Here is a 20,845-nt window from a genome sequence, read left to right on the forward strand (position 1 = left end):
ATGGATTGTTGGACAGATGAAAGGATTGTCACATCCACACAAGTGAGGTGGATGGAGGATTCCTCCTTCACTGTTGGAATACACTGGTCAGCACTGCAGCCAATTGAAAGCAAATTTCCCAATAGGCCCATTGATCCCCGGTTCACATCTATGCGGCCATGCGGGCCACGTTTTGCTCGGGCACGAGACCCATTCATTTGAATGGACACCCGTGCCCCGTGACACGTAGGGAAAGAAATCCCTGCACTTCTTTGGAAAACACAGCCTGCACGGGAACCTTGGTTCCCAGTACGGTTGTGTTTTCCAGTGCGAGCGGCGTGCCATTAGAACTAATGGCACCCGCCCGTGGGTCCACAATTCTGTGTGCGGGTGGTGCGGCTGCACGGATTTTCGTACGGATCCACAGCGACACCACCCACACAGATGTGAACCTAGGGTCAAGAGAAGTCAATCATTACTCCCTGCTGAACTGGCCAAATTTCCATCCATGTAAGGCCAGCTTTAGTAGAGATGTCCTCTCAATTTTTGTTGGGTCCTGCCCATATTGAAGAAAAATATATTTTTAATATATTTTTAAAATATTCTTCCCAAATATATTGACATGTATTTGAAATGCTACAATGTTGGCCATATTCAATACATTTCAAATATAATGTATGTCTTTAAAAATACAAATCTACATTTATGGAATTCATTTACAAATATATGTAAAAATATATGTTAAAATGACTTTTCTATATGTTCAAAAAAATCTGAAGAATATATTTAAAAAAAAATATATTTTTAAAAATATTTTTCATATATTTTGTAATATATAAAAAACACATTTCAACTTGCAGTATATATATATATATATTTTTTTTTTTTTTTTTTTATTTATTGAAATATATTTTTAAATATTTTCAATATGGCCAAAACTGTAGCATTTCAAATATATGTCAATATATTTGGGAAGAATATATTTCAAATATATTTTTCTGGTATGTGGGTGAGGACAGCAAAAGAATAGAAATCCAATTAAAATGATATGGGGGTGGGGGTTGGGGTGGCAATTATCAATCATTGTGCATCGATTGGCAGCACTGAGATACTTTGTTCATGAATACGACTGTATTTCGACCGATCAAATTATATTACATAAACAGAGATGTGATTGGGCATTTACTACCGTAAATTACAAATGTATCTTAATTACATAATTCATTCATTTCGAAGCATACCCCATGCAGGGGCCTTGTTGCTGCAGAAAGGTAGTTCTTGTAAGTATGACGTGTCTGTTTGACAGTAAAGAGCTGCCTACTCGCAAATTTAAACAAATTAGGTTTAGTGCCCCTTTAAAGGAAGTTGAAAACTAATATGCTTATTGGACAGATCCCCAGGTGAAAATAAAGGAAAAAAGCTTAATCACCTGACCTTAACCCCTTAACTCCCGAGTCTAACCAACAGGGCTGCTTTTAGAAATCACAGGGCCCTGTACAACCTACCTGACAGGCCCCCCCTCCCCTCCAAATATTAAGACAATATTTTCACAAACAAATCTGTAAAATCATTATCGGACACAGACTCAAAATAACTTACAAAATCCCTGCTAAATCTAAAAGATAAAACTGTATTGGCTTAATAAATAAAGTTCTGTGGGTGATTGTGGACTTAGGGCTCATTCACATGAGCGATGTGGCCTGTACAGTGTAAATGTGACATAAGTATGACATAAGTGTGACATAATTATTTAGCCTGTCTGATCTGGGGGTGCAGTAAAAAAAAAGTCAGGGGGCATAGTGTCAGTAATGTGATGCATGGAACCAGTATTCCCTGTTCACTAGGCACACTTTTGTACCACGGAGTCATAACCTGGAAGTAACATCTTACAGATGTAGTGCAGAGGTGGTGCAGGAGTGAACTGGGAATGCTGTCATTAGTTTAGGGTGATTAAACAGAACCTGTGCCCCCTTATATCAGGTGTACCTAACATAGTTCCTTCCTATATCAGGAGTTTTTCTCAGAGTTCCTCCTCACATTAAAGTTCCTATAACAGTTCCTCCTTACATCAGGTGTCCTCACCAGAGTGCCCCTTACATCAACTTTCCCCATCAGAGTCACCCTTACATCAACTTTCCCCATCAGAGTCACCCTTACATCAGCTGTCCCCATCAGAGTCACTCTTACATCAATTACGCCCCTCAGAGTGTCCTCTTACATCAACTGTCCCCATCAGAGTGTCCTCTTACATCAACAGTCCCCATCAGAGTGTCCCCTTACATCAACTGTTCCCATCAGAGTGTCCTCTTACATCAACAGTCCCCATCAGAGTGTCCCCTTACATCAACTGTTCCCATCAGAGCAACTGTCCCCATCAGAGTGCCCCCTTGTATCAACTGTCCCCATCAGAGTGTCCTCTTACATCAACAGTCCCCATCAGAGTGTCCCATTACATCAACTGTCCCCATCAGAGTGTCCCCTTACATCAACTGTCCCCATCAGAGTGCCCTCTTACATCAACAGTCCCCATCAGAGTGTCCCCTTACATCAACTGTTCCCATCAGAGCAACTGTCCCCATCAGAGTGCCCCCTTCTATCAACTGTCCCCATCAGAGTGTCCTCTTACATCAACTGTCCCCATCAGTGTCCCCTTACATCAACTGTCCCCATCAGAGTGCCCCCTTACGTCATCTGTCCCCATCAGAGCGCCCCCTTACATCAACTGTCCCCATCAGAGTGCCCCCTTACATCAACTGTCCCCATCAGAGTGCCCCTTACATCAGCTGTCCCCATCAGAGTGCCCCTTTACACCAACTGTCCCCATCATAGTACCCCTTACATCAACTGTCCCCATCAGAGTACCCCTTACATCAACTGTCCCCATCAGAGTGCCCCCTTACATCAACTGTCCCCATCAGAGTGCCCCCTTACATCAACTGTCCCCATTAGAGTGCCCCATTACATCAACTGTCCCCATCAGAGTGCCCCCTTACATCAACTGTCCCCATCAGGTCTCATGAATTTGTTAATTCACTCTCAGAGGTCTGGGGATGCACAAATAAAATCTGGAAGGGCATAGCCCACCCCAGCACCCCCCCTAGATCCAGCCTGCTCTTCTTCCTGAAAAGAGAGGTAGATGGAGTGAGAGTAGAGGAGGGAAGCCAGCAGTGCTGTGGGGCACACAGGGGGGCCCAATGTTTAGAGCATAGTGCACAAAGAGGGTGATTGGTGCAATGGGGGGGCAATTACAGGAACCATCCCCCTGTGTGTCTCTCCCGGCAGCAGTTGAAAGCCGGCAGAATAGAGAGGAAGAAAAATGGCTTTCAGCTGTTGCAGGGAGAGACATTCAGGGGATTGGTTCCTGCATTTGACCTCCAGCTGCACCAATCACTCCCTCTCCTGCACACATGTGATTCTTCTGCTGCAGGGCCAGTTGTTGGACAGTTGTAGAAAGGTGAGTTATGAGGACTCTATATCCCAACAGTAAACTAACCACCCACTCTGTGCACTCACCTTATTTCATCAGGAGCCCAAAATCCTCGTGTTTGTAGTAATGTCTCTTCATCGAAAAATACCAGTGGCCAGCTGAGGGTATGCAACAAAAGTGATCCACAAAATATGACCTCCCCTTGTTCACACTATTGCTTACCATGATGCAACAAACAATAAACATTAAATGACATGGGTGGTATGCTCTTAAAACCTCTAACGATCTAAGCATTTAAAACACTCAATATTAAAAGTAATATGACAAGGAAATCATTAAAAGAAAGTCAAAAAATGAAAATACTTCTTACCCCAAAACACAGATTTCTCCTTCTGAACATCCCGCATTATCTACCACATCAGCGACGACCCAGGTCTCGCGGTCCAAACGTCCCCATTACACACAAAGCAAGACCAGAGCTGTTTTCTGAAGTGATTATACCCCGGAAACAAATTGTTCATCAAATTTTATGGAGTAAGATCAAAGCGATGGGTGGTTTTACTGTCTGTAAAGTCTCCAACGCTTCTCATAAAAGAAAAGAATAAACGATTTTGATCACACCTTGAAAAACATCTCCACATTTCAGGCAGGCAGATTAAACAGATTGACACAGGCCAACTACAGGGATAAAGAAAGATTCTCGTTAAGATCTGTCATCTGGTTGGACGAGTGAAGACCGGTAGTTATAAAAGAGCCGGGGATCTTCACTGTATCTGCGTTTTGTAATAATGTGTCTAAGGAAGTCAATTCCACTGAAGTCGCGCAACTGAAACTGGAAGTACCAGACCTTTCTGATGCCTCAGATGGAGTTCAAATCATTATCCCAAAAGCTGCTAAGGGGATACCTGCTTTTTAGTATATTCTTTTAAAGAAAAAAAAAAAAGAAAAAGGGTTTTAGATTTCATAGAAGCGTAACAGGAGATCCTCATTACACTACTAGGGCTGGTAATGAGGGAGGAAACTGAGTGATAAGCAGATATCAATGTCCCGATCATGTTACAGGCATCATACAAAACACTAGGTGCAGATATTAAACTTTAAAGAGCCACCTGCTTGTGAGAATATCAGCTGACTACCATTGACCATGACTACCTGCTGGCATATTCTAGTTATTACCAGAAAAACTGCTAAAAGGAAAGGGAACATTTATTGAAAATCATTTAGTTACATCAGGTCATCCCCCGACACACAAATATTTAGCTATACCACACTTTTGTACTGCTCTTTTGCTCCATTGCAGCCCTTGGAAAATACTTGGTGCTTTCAAGTATGGGAAAACATGTCATCTCCTCCTCAGATGTGAGCAGCAAATCTCCTTACTTAAACATATCACATGAGGAAGATTGAAGAACTCTAACTTGGATGGTTCAGAGTTGTCACATGGCTTCGATCCCTCACCCCCAGCATCTGAATGGAGCTGTGGGGGAGTAAATTAAAGATGAGTAGGTGTTGTTAGGGAAAGGGGTCAGTAGAGGGCCCCATGAGATGCCCCTGGTACCTTTCATTGTCTTTTTCATAGGCTTTTTTGGGTGTGGGCGAGGACACAGGGGCCCCATGATCCCCTATTGCCCGGGGGCCCCATGAGTTGTCAGTCCACCCCTGGTCTAGGTGATGATTTTATACACCTGTGGCCAGGGAGGTGATTGGAACACCTGAGTCCAATGATTTGGAGGGGCATCCCAATACGTTTGGCAATATAGTGTATATGGCCCTGAGCATGTGCAGGGGAAATGCAGAAAGGGTGGTGTTTAAAAGTTCTACTTTGATTTACTATAAAAAATAAAATAAAAAAAGCAGCTGAATACACACACTCAGTTTTACATCACAGCAGAAAGTGATTTTCATCAACAGTAAGCATCCAGCACTTGGTTGCTATGGGGGCATGAAAACTGTGGAAGCATTTAATTAGCATTCTGCTAGCAATGCACAACTGTAAAGATCAATGTGTTAGGAAAACCATTTGACTTTTCTCTGTTCTCAAATCTGCAATATGTTAAGGATTTAAAGAGCAACAGTAGTGGAATTATATATATTTAAATGACACTGCCCCAAGAGCCAACATTGTAGGCATGAGCCTAATGAGTAGGTCCCTCTTACCATCGGGCTTGCTTTTTTGTTTCAAATGTTTATAAATGCCTTTGTAATTCAACAGCTCCATGTAAACTGCTGGCCCTCAGTACTTCCCTCAGTAGGGAATGTACATTCCTAATTAAAGTGACAATATCTTTATTTTCCTGCCTCCTTGTGCTCCTGAACCTCTCCTTTTCCTCTCACTTCCTCTTGTATGGAACAAGCAGTTTGCATTAGTTGCGGTCATGTGCACTGCTCTATGCACTACAAAGATCCCACAGTCCATAGTCCATCCTGGGAGAAAGCAAGAGAGGGAGTGTTCCTACATACAGTGGGACCATGTAGAACGAACGTAGCCACCCTCTAAAAAAGAAGTAGGATCATAGCAGCAAAAAAAGTATTTGTAATTTGGAGAAGGCTGAGAGCAATAGAAGGGACTCTCTTTTGAGTTAAGAACACATATTTGACTAAAAAATTTGAAGCCATAGTTTAGTGTGAACTAATTGTATTTTCTCTCTATTATTCTTAGAACTAAAAATGTAGGGTTTTTTTTTTTTGCGCATTTAGTATTTATACCTTTCAGCCAGGTGTAGTAGCTCTAGGTTCCAGTTCACATGTTTATCAGGCTAACCTCAACTACTCTACAAAAAAAACCTGTTGTTTAGAGAGCTGATGAGTTATTTTTAGGGCTGGATTCACATTAGGTTCATTTAGGGGTTCATGCTATGTGTTAGTTTAATGGTCAGTTCACATTATGGGTTAGGTTTAGGGTTGAGTTCATGTTACGAGTTAGGTTTAGGAATGGGTTTAAGTTATAGGTTAGGTTTAGGGTTGGGTTTGTGTTATGGGATACATCATGAGGTAGGTTCACGTAATGGGTTAGCTTTAGGGTTGTGTTTATGTTATGGATTAGTTTAATGGTCAGTTCATATTATGGGTTAGGTTTAGGGTTGTGTTTATGTTACGGATTAGTTTAATGGTCAGTTCACATTATGAGTTAGGTTCCAAGTCATGTTCATTTTATGGGTTAGGTTTAGAAATGGGTCTAAGATATAGGTAAGGTTTAGGGTTGGGTATGTATGATGGGTTAGATAATGAGGTGGGTTCATGTTATGGGTTAGGTTTAGGGTTGTGTTCGTGGTATTGTTTAGATTTAGTAATGGGTTTATGTTAATGGTTAGGTTTAGGGTTGGGTTTATGTTATGGGTTAGAACACAAGGTGGGTTCACATTATGGGTTAGATTTAGGGTTGTGTCCATGTTATGGTTTAGGTTTAGAAATGGGTTTAAGTTATAGGTAAGGTTTATGGTTGGGTTTGTGTGATGGGTTAGATAATGAGGTGGGTTCATGTTATGGGTTAGGTTTAGGGTTGTGTTCGTGGTATTGTTTAGATTTAGTAATGGGTTTAAGTTAATGGTTAGGTTTAGGGTTGGGTTTATATTATTGGTTAGAACACGAGGTGGGTTCACATTATGGGTTAGATTTAGGGTTGTGTCCATGTTATGGTTTAGAAATGGGTTTAAGTTATAGGTAAGGTTTAGGGTTGGGTTTGTGTTATGGGTTAGATAATGAGGTGGGTTCAGGTTATGGGTTAGATTTAGGTTTGTGTTCATGGTATTGGTTAGATTTAGCAATGGGTTTAAGTTAATTGTTAGGTTTAGGGTTGGGTTTGGTTTATGGGTTAGAACACGAGGTAGGTTCACATTATGGGTTAGGTTTAGGGTTGTGTTCATGTTATGGATTAGTTTAATGGTCAGTTCACATTATGGGTTAGGTCTAGGGTCATGTTCATTTTATTGGCTAGGTTTAGAAATGGGTCTAAGTTATAGGTATGGTTTAGGGTTGGATTTGTGTTATGAGTTAGATAATGAGGTGGGTTCAGGTTATGGGTTAGATTTAGGGTTGTGTTCATGTTATGGTTTAGGTTTAGAAATGGGTTTGTGTTATGGGCAAATAGGTTAGGCTTAGAGTTGGGTTTGTGTGTTGGGTTAGATCAGTGGTCTCCAAACTGCGCCCATTTGCCTGCCTCTATCCGGCCCTCGGGGTACTATTTCTCCCACTGACACCAACAAGGAGACACCATTTCTTCCACTGGCACCAACTATGGGGCATTTTTCTTCCACTGATACCAATGATGGGGCACAATTCCTCCCACTGATATAAACAATTAGGTACTATACCTCCAACTAATACCAAGGGTGGGGCACTATTCCTCCAACTAATACCAATGATGGGGCACTATTCCTTCCTCTGATAACAATGATGGGGCACTATTCTTCCCACTGACACCAATGATGGGGCAATATTCTTCCCACTAACACCAATGGTGGGGCACTATTCCTCCCCCTGACATCAATGATGGGGCACCATTCCTCCCACTGTCACCAATGATGGGGCACTATTCATCACACTGACACCAATGATGGGGCACTATTCATCCCACTGACACCAATGATGGGGCACTATTCCTCCCACTAATACCAATGATGGAGCAATATTCGTTCCACTAATACCAATGATGGGGCACTGTTCCTCCAACTAATACCAATGATTAGACATTGTTTCTCCTATTCCCCACCTTCCACTGACTACAAGTACTATGTAATTTTTTTTTTACTCCTACTGATGCTAGGACATTTTCTAATTCCATTAGCCACTTCGGCCCTCCTAAAATCTGAAGTACAGTAAACCGGCCCTTTGTTTAGAAAGTTTGAAGACCCCTGGGTTAGATAATGAGGTGGGTTTATGTTATGGGTTAGGTTTAGAGCTGTGTTCATATTATTGGTTAAATTTATTTACGGGTTTAAGTTATAGGTTGGGTTAAGGGTTGGGCTTGAGTTATGGTTTAGATAATAAAGTGGGTTCATGTTATGGGTTAGGTTTAGGATTGTGTTCATGTTGTAGGTTAGATTTGGTATTGAGTTCAAGTTATAGGTTAAAGTTAGGGTTGGGTTTGTGTTATGGGTTAGTTATCAAAGTGGGTTCACAATAGGTTAGGTTTGAGGGGTTCCATTTTTTTAGTTTTGGACATTGAGAAAGGGTTAGACTCTCTGTTAACGTTTTATAGCTGTTTCTATCTCCGCTGAGGAGTTTCACAACTCCGTGAGGGCAAATCCCAACTTTTTGAGTCGTTGCCCATACAGGAGGTGAGAACAAATCTTCCCATGAGGACAAATGTTGAAATGATCCATAAAGCACAGTCTCTGATGACACCACGGCTGGTCGCATCATTACAAGCTGTGTTTTGTGAAAGGCAAAGCACAGAGAGGGAGCAGACACATGACACCAGTATCGGTGTCTGTTACAGCCGATGGCGGCGACTGGCTAGAAGTACAGCAGGAGCACCAAATAGCTTTTGTACAAATTTGAATCTCCTCTCGAAACTGATACATCCTTACATCTCATCATGACCACATTTAGCATTAGACACACTGACCACATTTAGCATTAGACACACTAACCCTATGCCTATAAGGTGCCAAAGCTATGAAATGGCTTTTCCCTCTTTGGTTACACAATTTTTTCCAAGGAGAAACACACTCATCCCACTTAAATACAATTATTATTATTTTTATTATTACACAGGATTTATAAGGCGCCAACAGTTTGCTCAGCGCTTTACAATATAACGGGAGACAATACAGCAACAATACAGTTCAATACAAGAGGGATAGGAGGGTCCTGCTCCTTGGAGCTTACAATCTAGGAGGGAGGGGATAGTGGTACAAAAGGTAGTAACTGTGGGGGATGGACTGGTTGGAAGAAGTAGAAGATTCCATTATTAGCTGAGGGCAGGATAGGCTTCCCTGAAGTGATAGGTTTTTAGAGATCGCCTAAAAGTGAGCAGAATAGGCGATAGTCTGATAAATTGGGGTAGAGAGTTCCAGAGGATGGGGGAAGCTCTGGAGACAAGCATGGGAGGAGGAGACAAGGGAGCTTGAGAGTAGGAGATCTTGCGAGGAGCGGAGAGTACGGTTTGGGTGATATTTAGAGACAAGATCGGTGATGTAATTTGGGGCAGAGTTATAAATGGCTTTATACGTTATTGACTAAGCGTTCTAGGAGTTTAGAGGTAAATGGCAGCAGGGAGACGGGTCTTAAGTTGTTCAGATTGGTGGGGTCCAGGAAAGGCTTTTTAGGTATGGGAGTAATGTGAGCATGCTTTAGAGGGGAGGGGAAGGCACCAGTAGAGAGGGAAAGATAGAAGATACAGTATGAGTGAGGGAGCATAGGACGGAAGAAGAGGGTGACCGCAGTAGTTGTGAGGGGACAGGATCCAGGGGACAAGTAGTGAGACAGGCTTCTGAGAAAACCTTAGTGACCTCTTCGGTAGTAGCAAGGTCAAAAGAGGAAAGTGTTGACGGAGGTTTAGTATAAGTTATGCTAAGTGGATACAATACAGTAAATACAATCTGTCCCAATATTCCAGGCTGAGACAGATCCTGTAAAACAAGAAAATGTTCCATGTAAACAGGATTATCCCAGCACAAGGGTGATGTTTTAGGTGCCAAAGGCCTCTTTTTATGTTCTGGGTGGCTACAGCATCCAATTATGGAAATCAGACCCCCGTATCTAATCCTATCATTGAGCAGCTACTTACTGATGTCATAGCTAAAATAAAAATTGCAAAAAGTTCTAAAATCATCCAATCATCTCCAAGCCAAACCACTTTAATGTAATGAAAAATGAAGATATGAGAAAATCAATATCTTATTTCTACATTTATAGCAGAAGAGCCATGTATCATTCAGCACTTCGTACAAAGGATATTTTCTTGCTTGCATAGAATGGCAATATTATCAGGTTAGCTATACACAGGCAGACCTGCCCATCTGCCAGGAACTGAACGACCATCTTTACAACAGTACACACAGGTGCAAGGTTCCATGATCAACTCATACAGAGTTCTCAAGATGGAAAATATGTATCTCATACCAAATCATTTTAATTTTCAGAAGCACTCACTTATTGGTTTAGTTAAAGTGAAACTCCAGACAAACAGCTAAATACTTAGTTCAAATACAATGTTTACTGCACTCCTAAGCAGCCTAAATAAATCAGTAAATGGAAAGCGGGCTCAACCTAGGCTCCTTCCAGGCCATTTACGCGTTTCGCCCCACCTACAGGGCCGAGTTATAGACTTCTATGTCTAAGCCCTGTGGGTGGGGTGAAACCTATCAGAGGAGTGGTCTGGGAGGAGCCTAGGCTGAGGCTGCTTTCCAATTCCTGATTTGGTACATAGGCTGCTTAGGAGTGTAGCATCTCTGAAGTCACACTTTGCATAGTAGGCCAGGATAGGCACTTCAGGTGGCGGCACTGGGCCATCAGAGCGGGATGGGCGCTAGGACTTGATAGGCCACAGATGATTTGTAATTTCATCCATTCATTATTATGACACATATAACACTGCTAAACAGTACAACCGCTCCACAGCTTTCTTAGTTTAAACACGGGTGTCAAACTGGTGGCCCTCCAGCTGTTGCCAAACTACAAGTCCCATGAGGCATTGCAAGATTGACAGTTACAAGCATGACTCCCAAAGGTAGAGGCATGATGGGACTTGTAGTTTCGCAACAGCTGGAGGGCCACCAGTTTGACACCCCTTTAGCACTACTTATTCTTGGGTAAGCTCCCTGATCATTGTACAGCGGTGTCGGTGCCGATTTTGTGTCCATTGGATAAGCTGCAGGGGGAGAGTTGACACTCCTGGAGGCTCCATTGGTGAAGCGGAAAAATAAGTGTCACCTGCTTGCTTGTACAGTGTGACAGAGGTGTGTAAATTACAAGACTGGCCGAGCAGAATTAGGGTGCAATAAACAGGCAATGTTTCACATTAGAACTGATTTTCTTCCCAAAAAGCCTGATGCAGCTTAGAAGGAGGTATGAAGCAATTCAGAAGACCTATCAAAATTCTAAAGGGACTTGAAAGTATGCCGCATTTGCCCATCTATGCAAGATATTACAAATCCTTCAACAGGTAAGGCAGTTCATATACTGCATATACAGTATATCATCTTTATTTATAGCTGCTTGTCTACACTTAGAGCAGTTAAACCCAAAACCAAAAAAGTAATATATTGCAGTTTGCCAGTCATTAGATGTGGTGGCTGTGTTAGTTTTCTTTTTTCTTTTTTTTTCTTTTAGAATTTGTTCCCTCTGATTTTCCCTGGTGATTTGGCCAGTAACACACCTCCAGAATTAGAGTGCCTCCACTCTGAATGAAGGAGCACAGGGGCATCTGTGGTCAGGAGCATTGCCAATCTGGGGGAAAGGGAGTGTTGGATGTACTAGCAGATTTAGATACACTAACAAATTGAAGCTGAAATCCAGCTAATACTTTATAAGCAGTTACAGCAAACCGTTGTTTTCCTTTTGAGTTTGCATTTTCTTTCTTTAAAAACTGATCATTGTAAGCATCCCTGCCAGTGGTAAATTGTTTCTCTCATCTCTGTAACGGATATATTCTTCTGGAGAGCTTGTTCTTTGGAAATAAAACCAGACTTACTTTTATACTCTGATTTTAAAACATGCATTCTGTGTTGCTTAACCTTATTATTGAGGGTCGTGTTGCTTTCACTCCATACAACGTTGTGGCTGTGTCTTCATATGTTCTTGTTACTGTGTCTTTTTTCATTATTTATACTCAATAAAAAGATTATGGAAATAAAAAAAACTTGCTGGCTGGATCACCAAATGAAATAAGAAGAAATAAAGCCAAAAATAAAATACTAATGCAGACATCATATCTAAGAATTGGTACTGTACTTTGCAATATAATAGTGATGGGCTATATGTTCGAGTTGAACTTGAGTTTGATTTGAACATCGGTGAACACAGGAACGATGAGGGTGTTTGGTGGGCTATTCGCCCGCCGCACCCCGCAATGCACTGCGCCCTGACAGTGCATTGTGATTGACCACAGGTCAGGTGCAATGCTTTGGCCGATCACAGCACATGATGATGTCAGAAGGGGGCAGAGTTGACCCCTCCCCTTGTGACATCATCACACTATTTAAGAACTGTAATCCCGGCGCAAATGTCAGATGGCGGGAGCCAGCGTCAAGAGCGGAGCATTTTTTTTTCTTTTTTCGGGTCGGCAGTGGTGACGGGAATTGTGATTGATGTTGGATCTACTTAGGAGGACATTTTTGGAATTTTTGCTTTTAATAAAGGACTTGTCAAAGACTGTCTACTGTCATTTTTTACACTACACTTTTTTTTGTGAATGAGTAGCGGTACCATGTATCCCACACTCATTCACATGGGGGGGGGGGTGGAATCTGGAGGGCCCTTTGTTAAAGGGGGCTTTCAGACTCCGATAAGCCCCCCCGTCCGCAGATCCCTACAACCACAAGCCACAGTTATGGGGAAGAGGTCCTTGTCCCCCTCAACATGGGGACAAAGTGCTCTTGGGGGGAGCTCCCCCTGCCTAAAAGCATCCCCCCCATGTTGAGGGCATATGGCCTGTTATGGTTCAGGAGGGGGGGTGCTTGCTCGTCCCCCACCCTTTCCTGACCTGCATGCTCAGATAAGGATCTGGTATGGATTTTGGGGGAGAATTTATAAAATTTTGGCTTGGTTGTTCCCCTCAAAACCCATACCAGACCCGAAGGGCTTGGAATGGATGGGGTAGGGCCCCATGCATTTAAAAAAATAATAAAATAAAATAATTAATTGCTGGGCAAAGCCAGCAATTCTTTCTTACATTCAGCTATCAATGGAGATTCGACCGTGAACTGAACATGGGGGTGTTCGGCCCATCACTAATAATAAATGTTTGATTTTGGGTTTAATAGCACTTTAAAGTATGACTAAAAGTAAAATTTTTTTATAGTTTTGGATAGAGTGGAGAGGGATTAAAACACCTGTCTGTGTCCCCATTAGGGAGATTCATCCTCTTAATTTGCCCTGTTGACCATTATCGCTAAAAGTTGAAGAATCTCAAATTATGGGTTGTTACCAGAACAGGAACAGAGAGGCAATCTTGCAATTGAGACACTTTTTCTGGGATTTCCTCACTTTGGAAGGCTTTGCTCTCACTTCCTGTTTCGGCTATGGGACAAGAACTGAAGGGAAAATATCCCCAGTGAGACTCAAAGATGAAAAAAAGAGATCTGACAGTGGTTATAACCCTTCCTTATACTATCCAAAATGAAAAAAAAGCTTTGCCTTTGGTTCTCCTTTAGGCTTTATTGCCTATATGGTCCAATCATTATAAAGAATGACCAAATCTGTACATCATATGCCATTGTTGAACCAACTATGGTCATCCCTAGGACAATAGATGACCCCTGTTTACAATTTTCATGCTTTATGTGTATCTTCACTTGGACCAGAAAGCAGAAAGTATGTACTTACAAATTGCCTCCTCAGTTTGCTCTTCACTCTTTGTCCCTGGGGGTCGGGTGGCTGCATTGGGTAATGACAAGAACTAAGGTGGTTGTCCACAGAAATGCTCTTCCGTATGTGGAAGGCTTGCTGGTGACCAGGACGGGTTTCTTCTGGGGAAGAGAAGAGCCGTGTAGGAAAGGTGCTGGGGTTTATTCGTCTTTCTCCAGGGCGCCATGAGTCCACTGTGAAGAAAACAAACGCAGTGTGAAGGATGAAATACTGTAAAGGCACTAGAATAAATGATTCATTTCAATCTATATACCATCTGCCATATTTCATTATACAGTGCAGTAATCTGTAACCAATACCTGACCTCTCACTAAGATTACCAGTTGCCTGGCTGCGTCTGGTTGACCTGGAAGAAAGTGATGTCAGAATTTGTGTATCTTTAAAATTTCACATTTCAGAACATGTTACATCGTATTTAGGGTGTAACATGTGAAATGTTCAGCGTGCACCCCCTCTCCGCCTGATCCCCCCCTCCCAGTGACAGCAGGCGGGGGATCTTCTCCCTGCACCCACTCTCACAACTCAAAAACAGTGCGGTCAAGTGGGGTTCTGCCCACACGGCCACGTCATTCATTCACAGTTTCCTATAAATGAATAGACTACAAGTACCATAAACCATTGTGGCTGAGAGCTCGTAGTTCTCAATGAACTACAAAGGTGCTGGTGAGTGCTCTCGTAGTTCATTGATAGCCATGCTCTCAAGAAACTGCCTGCCCATACGAAGTACAGGCAGACAGCTATCCTGAGAGTCTGCAGGAGCCTGACAAAAAATGTGCAGTTATTATTTTTTTTTTTTTCCAAATGGTCACCTTATACTGTAAAGTGTATAGATATCCTAACAATTAACTGAAAATGTGAAATGACAACCAAGCAAACACCTAGAGCATTATCCAAGGTTTACTGTACAAGAAAAAAGACAAAAAACATACTCACAATATGAAGTACATGCAAGTACATGCAAAAGCCTTAATGCCACATTGATGGCCCACAATGATGGCAGAGTGTCTGACTGGTGGTATTGTCAGACCAGTTTTGGTGATTTCTCAGTCTGAGGAGGGCTGCACCACCAAGAATTTATCCATAGGATATCATCTCCTTGAACCTCTAGCCTCTTCTTGGCATTCACTCCCCTTTTTTCTGAGGGATAGTGCTTTTCATCCAGTTAGGTTTCAGATTTCCTTTAAAGTAAATGGATCATCATATTTAACGCACTGAGGCAGAAATAAACTGAGAGCCTCTGGTGATGTGGACTGTGGGGCACAGATCTGCTTGCTCTTATCTGTCCATGCCCAACTTCAGACAGACTGATCCTGAGGGACCCGGTAAGAGTCTGAACGCTGGGACTGAGCCTTTTGAGAGATCTGATCACGAGGACCTGATCATGAGGACTGAACTTTCTGGGACAACAAGTCACCAAGTGTACTAGACCAGATCCATTGCACACCAGGAGTGGTGAATGAAACAAGTGACGTTAACCTCTTACTGCCCACAGTTAATGCCAATAGTAACTGATCCTTACCTAACAGTCCATCAGCCTTAAAGAGACAGCTTTAAGAGCACCACCTTACAGACAGGCCCCAACGATAGCAGGCTAACACTGACAGTTTGCCGCCAGGTAGTATGTAGGCTTTAAATAAGCGTATCATCATAGTTAATGCATTAAACACTTGCCTGCCGCTCCATAGCAGATGTACTGCTACAGGGTGGCTTCGCTGGGCAAAATCACGTAAATATATGTGATTTTGCATTTCCGGGTAGGGGGCGCACACGCGCTCCGCCCTACCTACGCTGCTATTGGCTCCTGAGGATGTCAATCACAGAGTCCCGGCCACTGATTTTCGGCCGTGACTCAGTGATCATTGGCGAAGCTGAGATGGGAGAGATCTGTGTGTAAACTACACAGATCTTTATCCTGTTAGCATGGACGTGCTGCTTTCTATCTTTCACAGCAGGGAGATAGAAAGCAGCAGATGTTAACCCCTTCTTGCCCAGTGTCATTAGTACAGTGTCAGTGCTTTTTATTAGCACTGATCACTGTATTGGTGTCACTGGGGATGTCAGTGGCAGTTAGTCAGTTCCCACCCAGTGTCAGAATGCCCGTCACAGTCCCGCAGTCCTGCTATAAGTCGATGATCACCACCATTACTAGTATAAAAAAAATAAATAAATAATTCCTGTATATATACTGTCATTTGTAAACGCTATATCTTTTAAGTAAACCAATTAATATGCACTTATTGGGATTTTTTTTAGCAAAGACATGTAGCAGAATACATTTTGGCCTAAATTTATGGCAAAATTTTATTTTTTTTATTTTTTTATTGGATATAATTTATAGCAAAAAGTAAAAAATATTGTTTGGCTTTTTTTCAAAATTGTCAGTCTTTTTTGTTTATAGTGTAAAAAAATAAAAACCGCAGAGGTGATCAAATACCATCAAAAGAAAGCTCCATTTGTGGGGGAAAATAATTACATACCGTAAATTAAATTTATGTACATCGTTGTATGACTGCGTAATTGTCAGTTAAAGTAATGCAACGTCGTATAGCAAAAAATGGCCTGATCAGGAAGGGGGGTAAATCCTCTGGAGGGCAAGTGGATAAGTTAGAAATAAACTGCACCTGTTGGCATTGGAGCACTGTCTTTCCCTTTTTTTTAATTTTTTTAAATTTTTTTTGCATTTTTTTTATCTACAATTGATAGCCCCTGCGTGGGCGTGTTTTATTGCCTCTGTTTTATACTGTTTAAAAAATTAATAAAAACCATTGAAATAGAAATAAACTGCAAACACTGAGAGAAATGTGTACATTCCTTTAACCAAATTCATTAGTGCCCTAGAAGCCCAAAAACATATATAGCATGATATTGTGCCATATGACCTAATTATTGGTCAGAGGGGCGGCCTATCACAGTGGAGGGTCAGTAATGATCACCTTTGAATACCGTAATACAAGGGTAATTCACAAGTTAAAAAGCACCCTAGCTCACTACAAATCAAAACCAGGAGCGGACTGACCATCCGAGAACTCGGGCACTGCCCAAGGGCCCGGGGTTAGTAGGGGGCCCCATGAGATGCCCCTGGTACCTTTCATAGGCATTTTTGGGTGTGGTTTGAGAGTTGGCGAGGACATAGGGACCCCATGATCCCCTATTGCCCGGGGGCCCCATGAGTTGTCAGTCCGCCCCTGATCAAAACCTTAATAATGGTATGATGAAAGCTGAAAAAAACCAACACGGTAATATGCAAGAATGGTATAAAACAAATATTTGATAGTTTCTAATCACATACAAGAGTTTTATGTTTGTAAAACAATATGTACATACAGTAGTGATCAAGTATCAGACGTGCGGACTGAAGACAGGGTTAGCAGTGTATGTTTCCTGGAGTGTGTACCAAAGCATTACTTGACAAAACATTTTCGTGTATCAACTGAGAACAGAAGCAGTTTTGGCAGACACCAGCACGTCTTCCCCCAGTCACAGATGCGATGTCAATGAATGCGGGATCGCAGCCAGTCTGGGCCTCTTATTTATAAGACAAGGGTCAGCTTTGAGTGATTCTGCTCCAGTAGGGCAGCAGTGTCACGGATTGCCGTCCCCAGAGGGGCTATCCATATGTCTGCTCTTACTTATTTATTTTGTAATATCACTGCCTAGGTTTTTTTCTGTACTGCATTTACGTTCTCTGTTTCTAGAAGGATAATCCTCAAATACCCAACCAGTGCATAAACCTATATATTGTAGAAGTGCAGCGCTAAGTGACCCAATGTGTATATAATACCTTTGTGACGGAAGCGTAGGCAGGACAGAACACACAAAGAAGATGGTAAACACACAAAGCTTTATTGAACTATGGAAGGCACTCAATCGGGGCAGCTCTTGGCACTCCGCAACATGCGGCTTGTAGGGACAATCACGGTAAGCGGGCTCACGGGGATTCAACGGGACCTTAGCTATGGGGTCTGACCTCAGCACAACCCCCCACACAGCCTTCTAGGGACAACATCAGGCTCACAGGGACTCAGCGGGACCTCGACTATGGGGTCTGACCTCAGCACAGCTCCCACACAGCTTTCTAGGGACATCAGGCTCACAGGGACTCAGCGGGGCCTTGACTAGGGGGTCTTTCCTCATCACAGCTCCCACCCAGCTTTCTAGGGACATCAGGCTCACGGGAACTCAGCGGGACCTTGACTAGGGGGTCTGCCCTCAACACAGCTCCCACCCAGCTTTCTAGGGACAACAACAGCCTCACGGGGACTCAACAGGACTTTGGCTGTGGGGCCTGGCCTCAGCACAGCTCCCACACAGCTTTCTCGGGACATCAGACTCACAGGGACTCAGCGGGACCTTGACTAGGGGGTCTGCCCTCAACACAACTCCCACCCAGCTTTCTAGGGACATCAGGCTCACGGGGACTCAGCGGGACCATAACTAGGGGGTCTGCCCTCAGCACAGCTCCCACCCAGCTTTCCAGGGACAACAGCAGCCTCACTGGGACTCAACGGGATTTTGGCTGTGGGGCCTGGCCTCAGCATAGCTCCCACACAGCTTTTTAGGGACATCAGGTTCACAGGGCCTCAGCGGGACCTTGACTAGGGGGTCTGCCCTCAACGCAGCTCCCACCCAGCTTTCCAGGGACAACAGCAGCCTCACTGGGACTCAACGGGACTTTGGCTGTGGGGCCTGGCCTCAGCACAGCTCCCACACAGCTTTCTAGGGACATCAGGCTCACGGGGACTCAGCGGGGAGAGGGGGGGGGGTTGGGACGAGGAGCAGGCACTCCGTGACAACCTTCAAAAGAATACAGCTGTAGAACTCAATCAAAATTATACAGAAAAGAGTGCACAAACCCCTCATTCACAAAGTACTGAATAACATAATAATGTCCCCATAAATTAAAAAAAATACACATGAAATAGAATGTCCAACAGAAATTAAAATCACAGTGGATCAAAGTAAAAAAATGTGGAAAAATGGTGATCACAGACCAAGGAAATAGGAGCCTCCACAGTAGATCTTCCACCAATCAACAAAGAGAGTTTCCACCAGACACCGCAGTGTGTGCAGATTCACCTTACCAAATATTCTGACCACCTGTAAAGGAATGGTCATATGTGCTTTTATAGCTCAACACTAGGATGCCAGTGGATCTCAGACAACTCTCTCCCTCAATCTGCTCCAAATGATGTCCGTAGACTTAGATAGAAAAAATATACTCTCATGGTGTAGTAAAACCAACTTCCAATTTCATAAAGGTTAAAAGCACTCACATTCCACAGGAGAATCACAGGCAATATTGAATATAGAAATGTCAGAGCATCAGATCCTCTGTCCGTAGTTGGCGAGAGCCCACTTTCATGTTTCGGCTTGTGTGGTAGCGAAACCTCCTCTGGCCCTAACCCACGCGTTTCATTGTAACAGGCATCATCAGGGGGAGTGGTTGGATAAACCCATTTAGCCTTGACATATCACTCTAAAATCAATACCACACTTTTTTTATTCCTTTTACTCAACCCACCCTGCATACTGTCATGTGGAGACCTGACCCAAACTTCTACAATTTTTTGTACTCGCAGTAAAATCTTTTCCTTGGAGTCCAATGATGTACACAAGAGATCTTTACCCAACATGTTGTTCTGTAGCAAAGAGGAGGATGAGACCCTGGCAAAAAAAACCCAAAACTGTAGAACAGCCCCAGAGCATTATCCCTCCTAGCACCTGCATGCATTTGCTTTTTGTTAGTGTCTTAGGAGGATGGACATCTATTGTTCAGCTCTGCTGCTGTAAAGACTAACCTATTGTTTTGCACTTTTGTCTTCTCCAATTTTTCTTCAGTCAGAATTTTTTCTGACCTTGCAGACCTAGTAGATGTCCTAGCTTTAAGCATCATGGGAATCCTATGCACAGAGATGTCCATGTCCCTTAGAACCTCGGCTTCCATTGTCATGCTGTTAAAGCCAGTGACAAAGAAGCAGGATGGCAAACGTCGCTTTCAAGAAATGGGAAGAAAGGGTTTCTAGTTCCATAGCGGGATTTCTCAGCCACCAAACCAGGAATAGCCTTTGGCTTTAACCAAATCGACCTGTCCAGAGACAGGACTAATTTGTCCCATGACAACTGAACAGTGCATTGCAGATGCCTGGAGTGAAACTAGGCAAAGGGAACTATAAGGAGCCTACCATTAGCTCTAGGACTTTCATGGAAAAGTGAAGAGTTGGACACCTTCTGACTTGAATAGTTTAAACCTAAATCCAGAGAGTCTGAAGTCTGGCTTAAGGCATGTCCAGGACCATAAATACAATAAGTCCATAAAGCAGTATGGCCCAGTTATAGAAGGGTGCTGTGATAAAACGGAGGATGGCGCATGAGTCGCAGTCCAAAATGACCTGATGAGGTTTGACAAAGTAAAGTCACAGCCACCGTTAAGGCAGATGTACCCTCCACTGGTATGGTAGCTGCCTTGTTATTGTGAGATATGGATGAAGCCATGATTGGAATGGACCACTTCTGTACAAAATCCTCATAAAAAGCCAGCCAGAGCTTAGGAGGAGCCAGCAACTTATCATAATGTTCTCAATATCCACAGGGAAACAGCAGGAAAAGCAGGCACAAAGGGAAAGTATATGTGGCCTTAAAGACCCTAAATGACCCAAGGCTGGAAACAACACTGGTAGAAGCAACAGACTGATACTTCAGGTTCAGAGTGTTATGCACTGTATCAGTAAGTTGAATCTGTCTCCTTTAACTTGGCAGTAATAGGAGTAGACAGCAACTCCTCAAGAGTAAGCTCATCAGCAGGGGCGGACTGACAACTCATGGGGCCCCCGAGCAATAGGGGATCATGGGGCCCCTGTGTTCTTGCCCACACTCAAAGCACATCCAAAAAAGCCTATAAAAGGTACAAGG

At 43.0% G+C, this 20,845-nt stretch overlaps 1 protein-coding gene across 1 annotated transcript in view; it reads right to left on the reverse strand.

Moving 5' to 3' along the window:
* Positions 1–20,845, reverse strand: part of LOC149473188 (ankyrin repeat and fibronectin type-III domain-containing protein 1-like) — a 455,911-nt gene that overhangs the window by 389,004 nt on the left and 46,062 nt on the right. Inside the window, exon 4 of the mRNA XM_089683050.1 lies at positions 13,895–14,109. Within this exon, the coding sequence (XP_089539176.1) occupies positions 13,895–14,109 (215 nt within the window). The remainder of the gene's footprint in view (positions 1–13,894; positions 14,110–20,845) is intronic.

Source organism: Staurois parvus, unplaced genomic scaffold (genome assembly GCF_062004578.1).
Source record: "Staurois parvus isolate SC_StPar_1 unplaced genomic scaffold, SC_StPar_1.0 ptg000018l, whole genome shotgun sequence".
Taxonomy (NCBI): Eukaryota; Metazoa; Chordata; class Amphibia; order Anura; family Ranidae; genus Staurois; species Staurois parvus.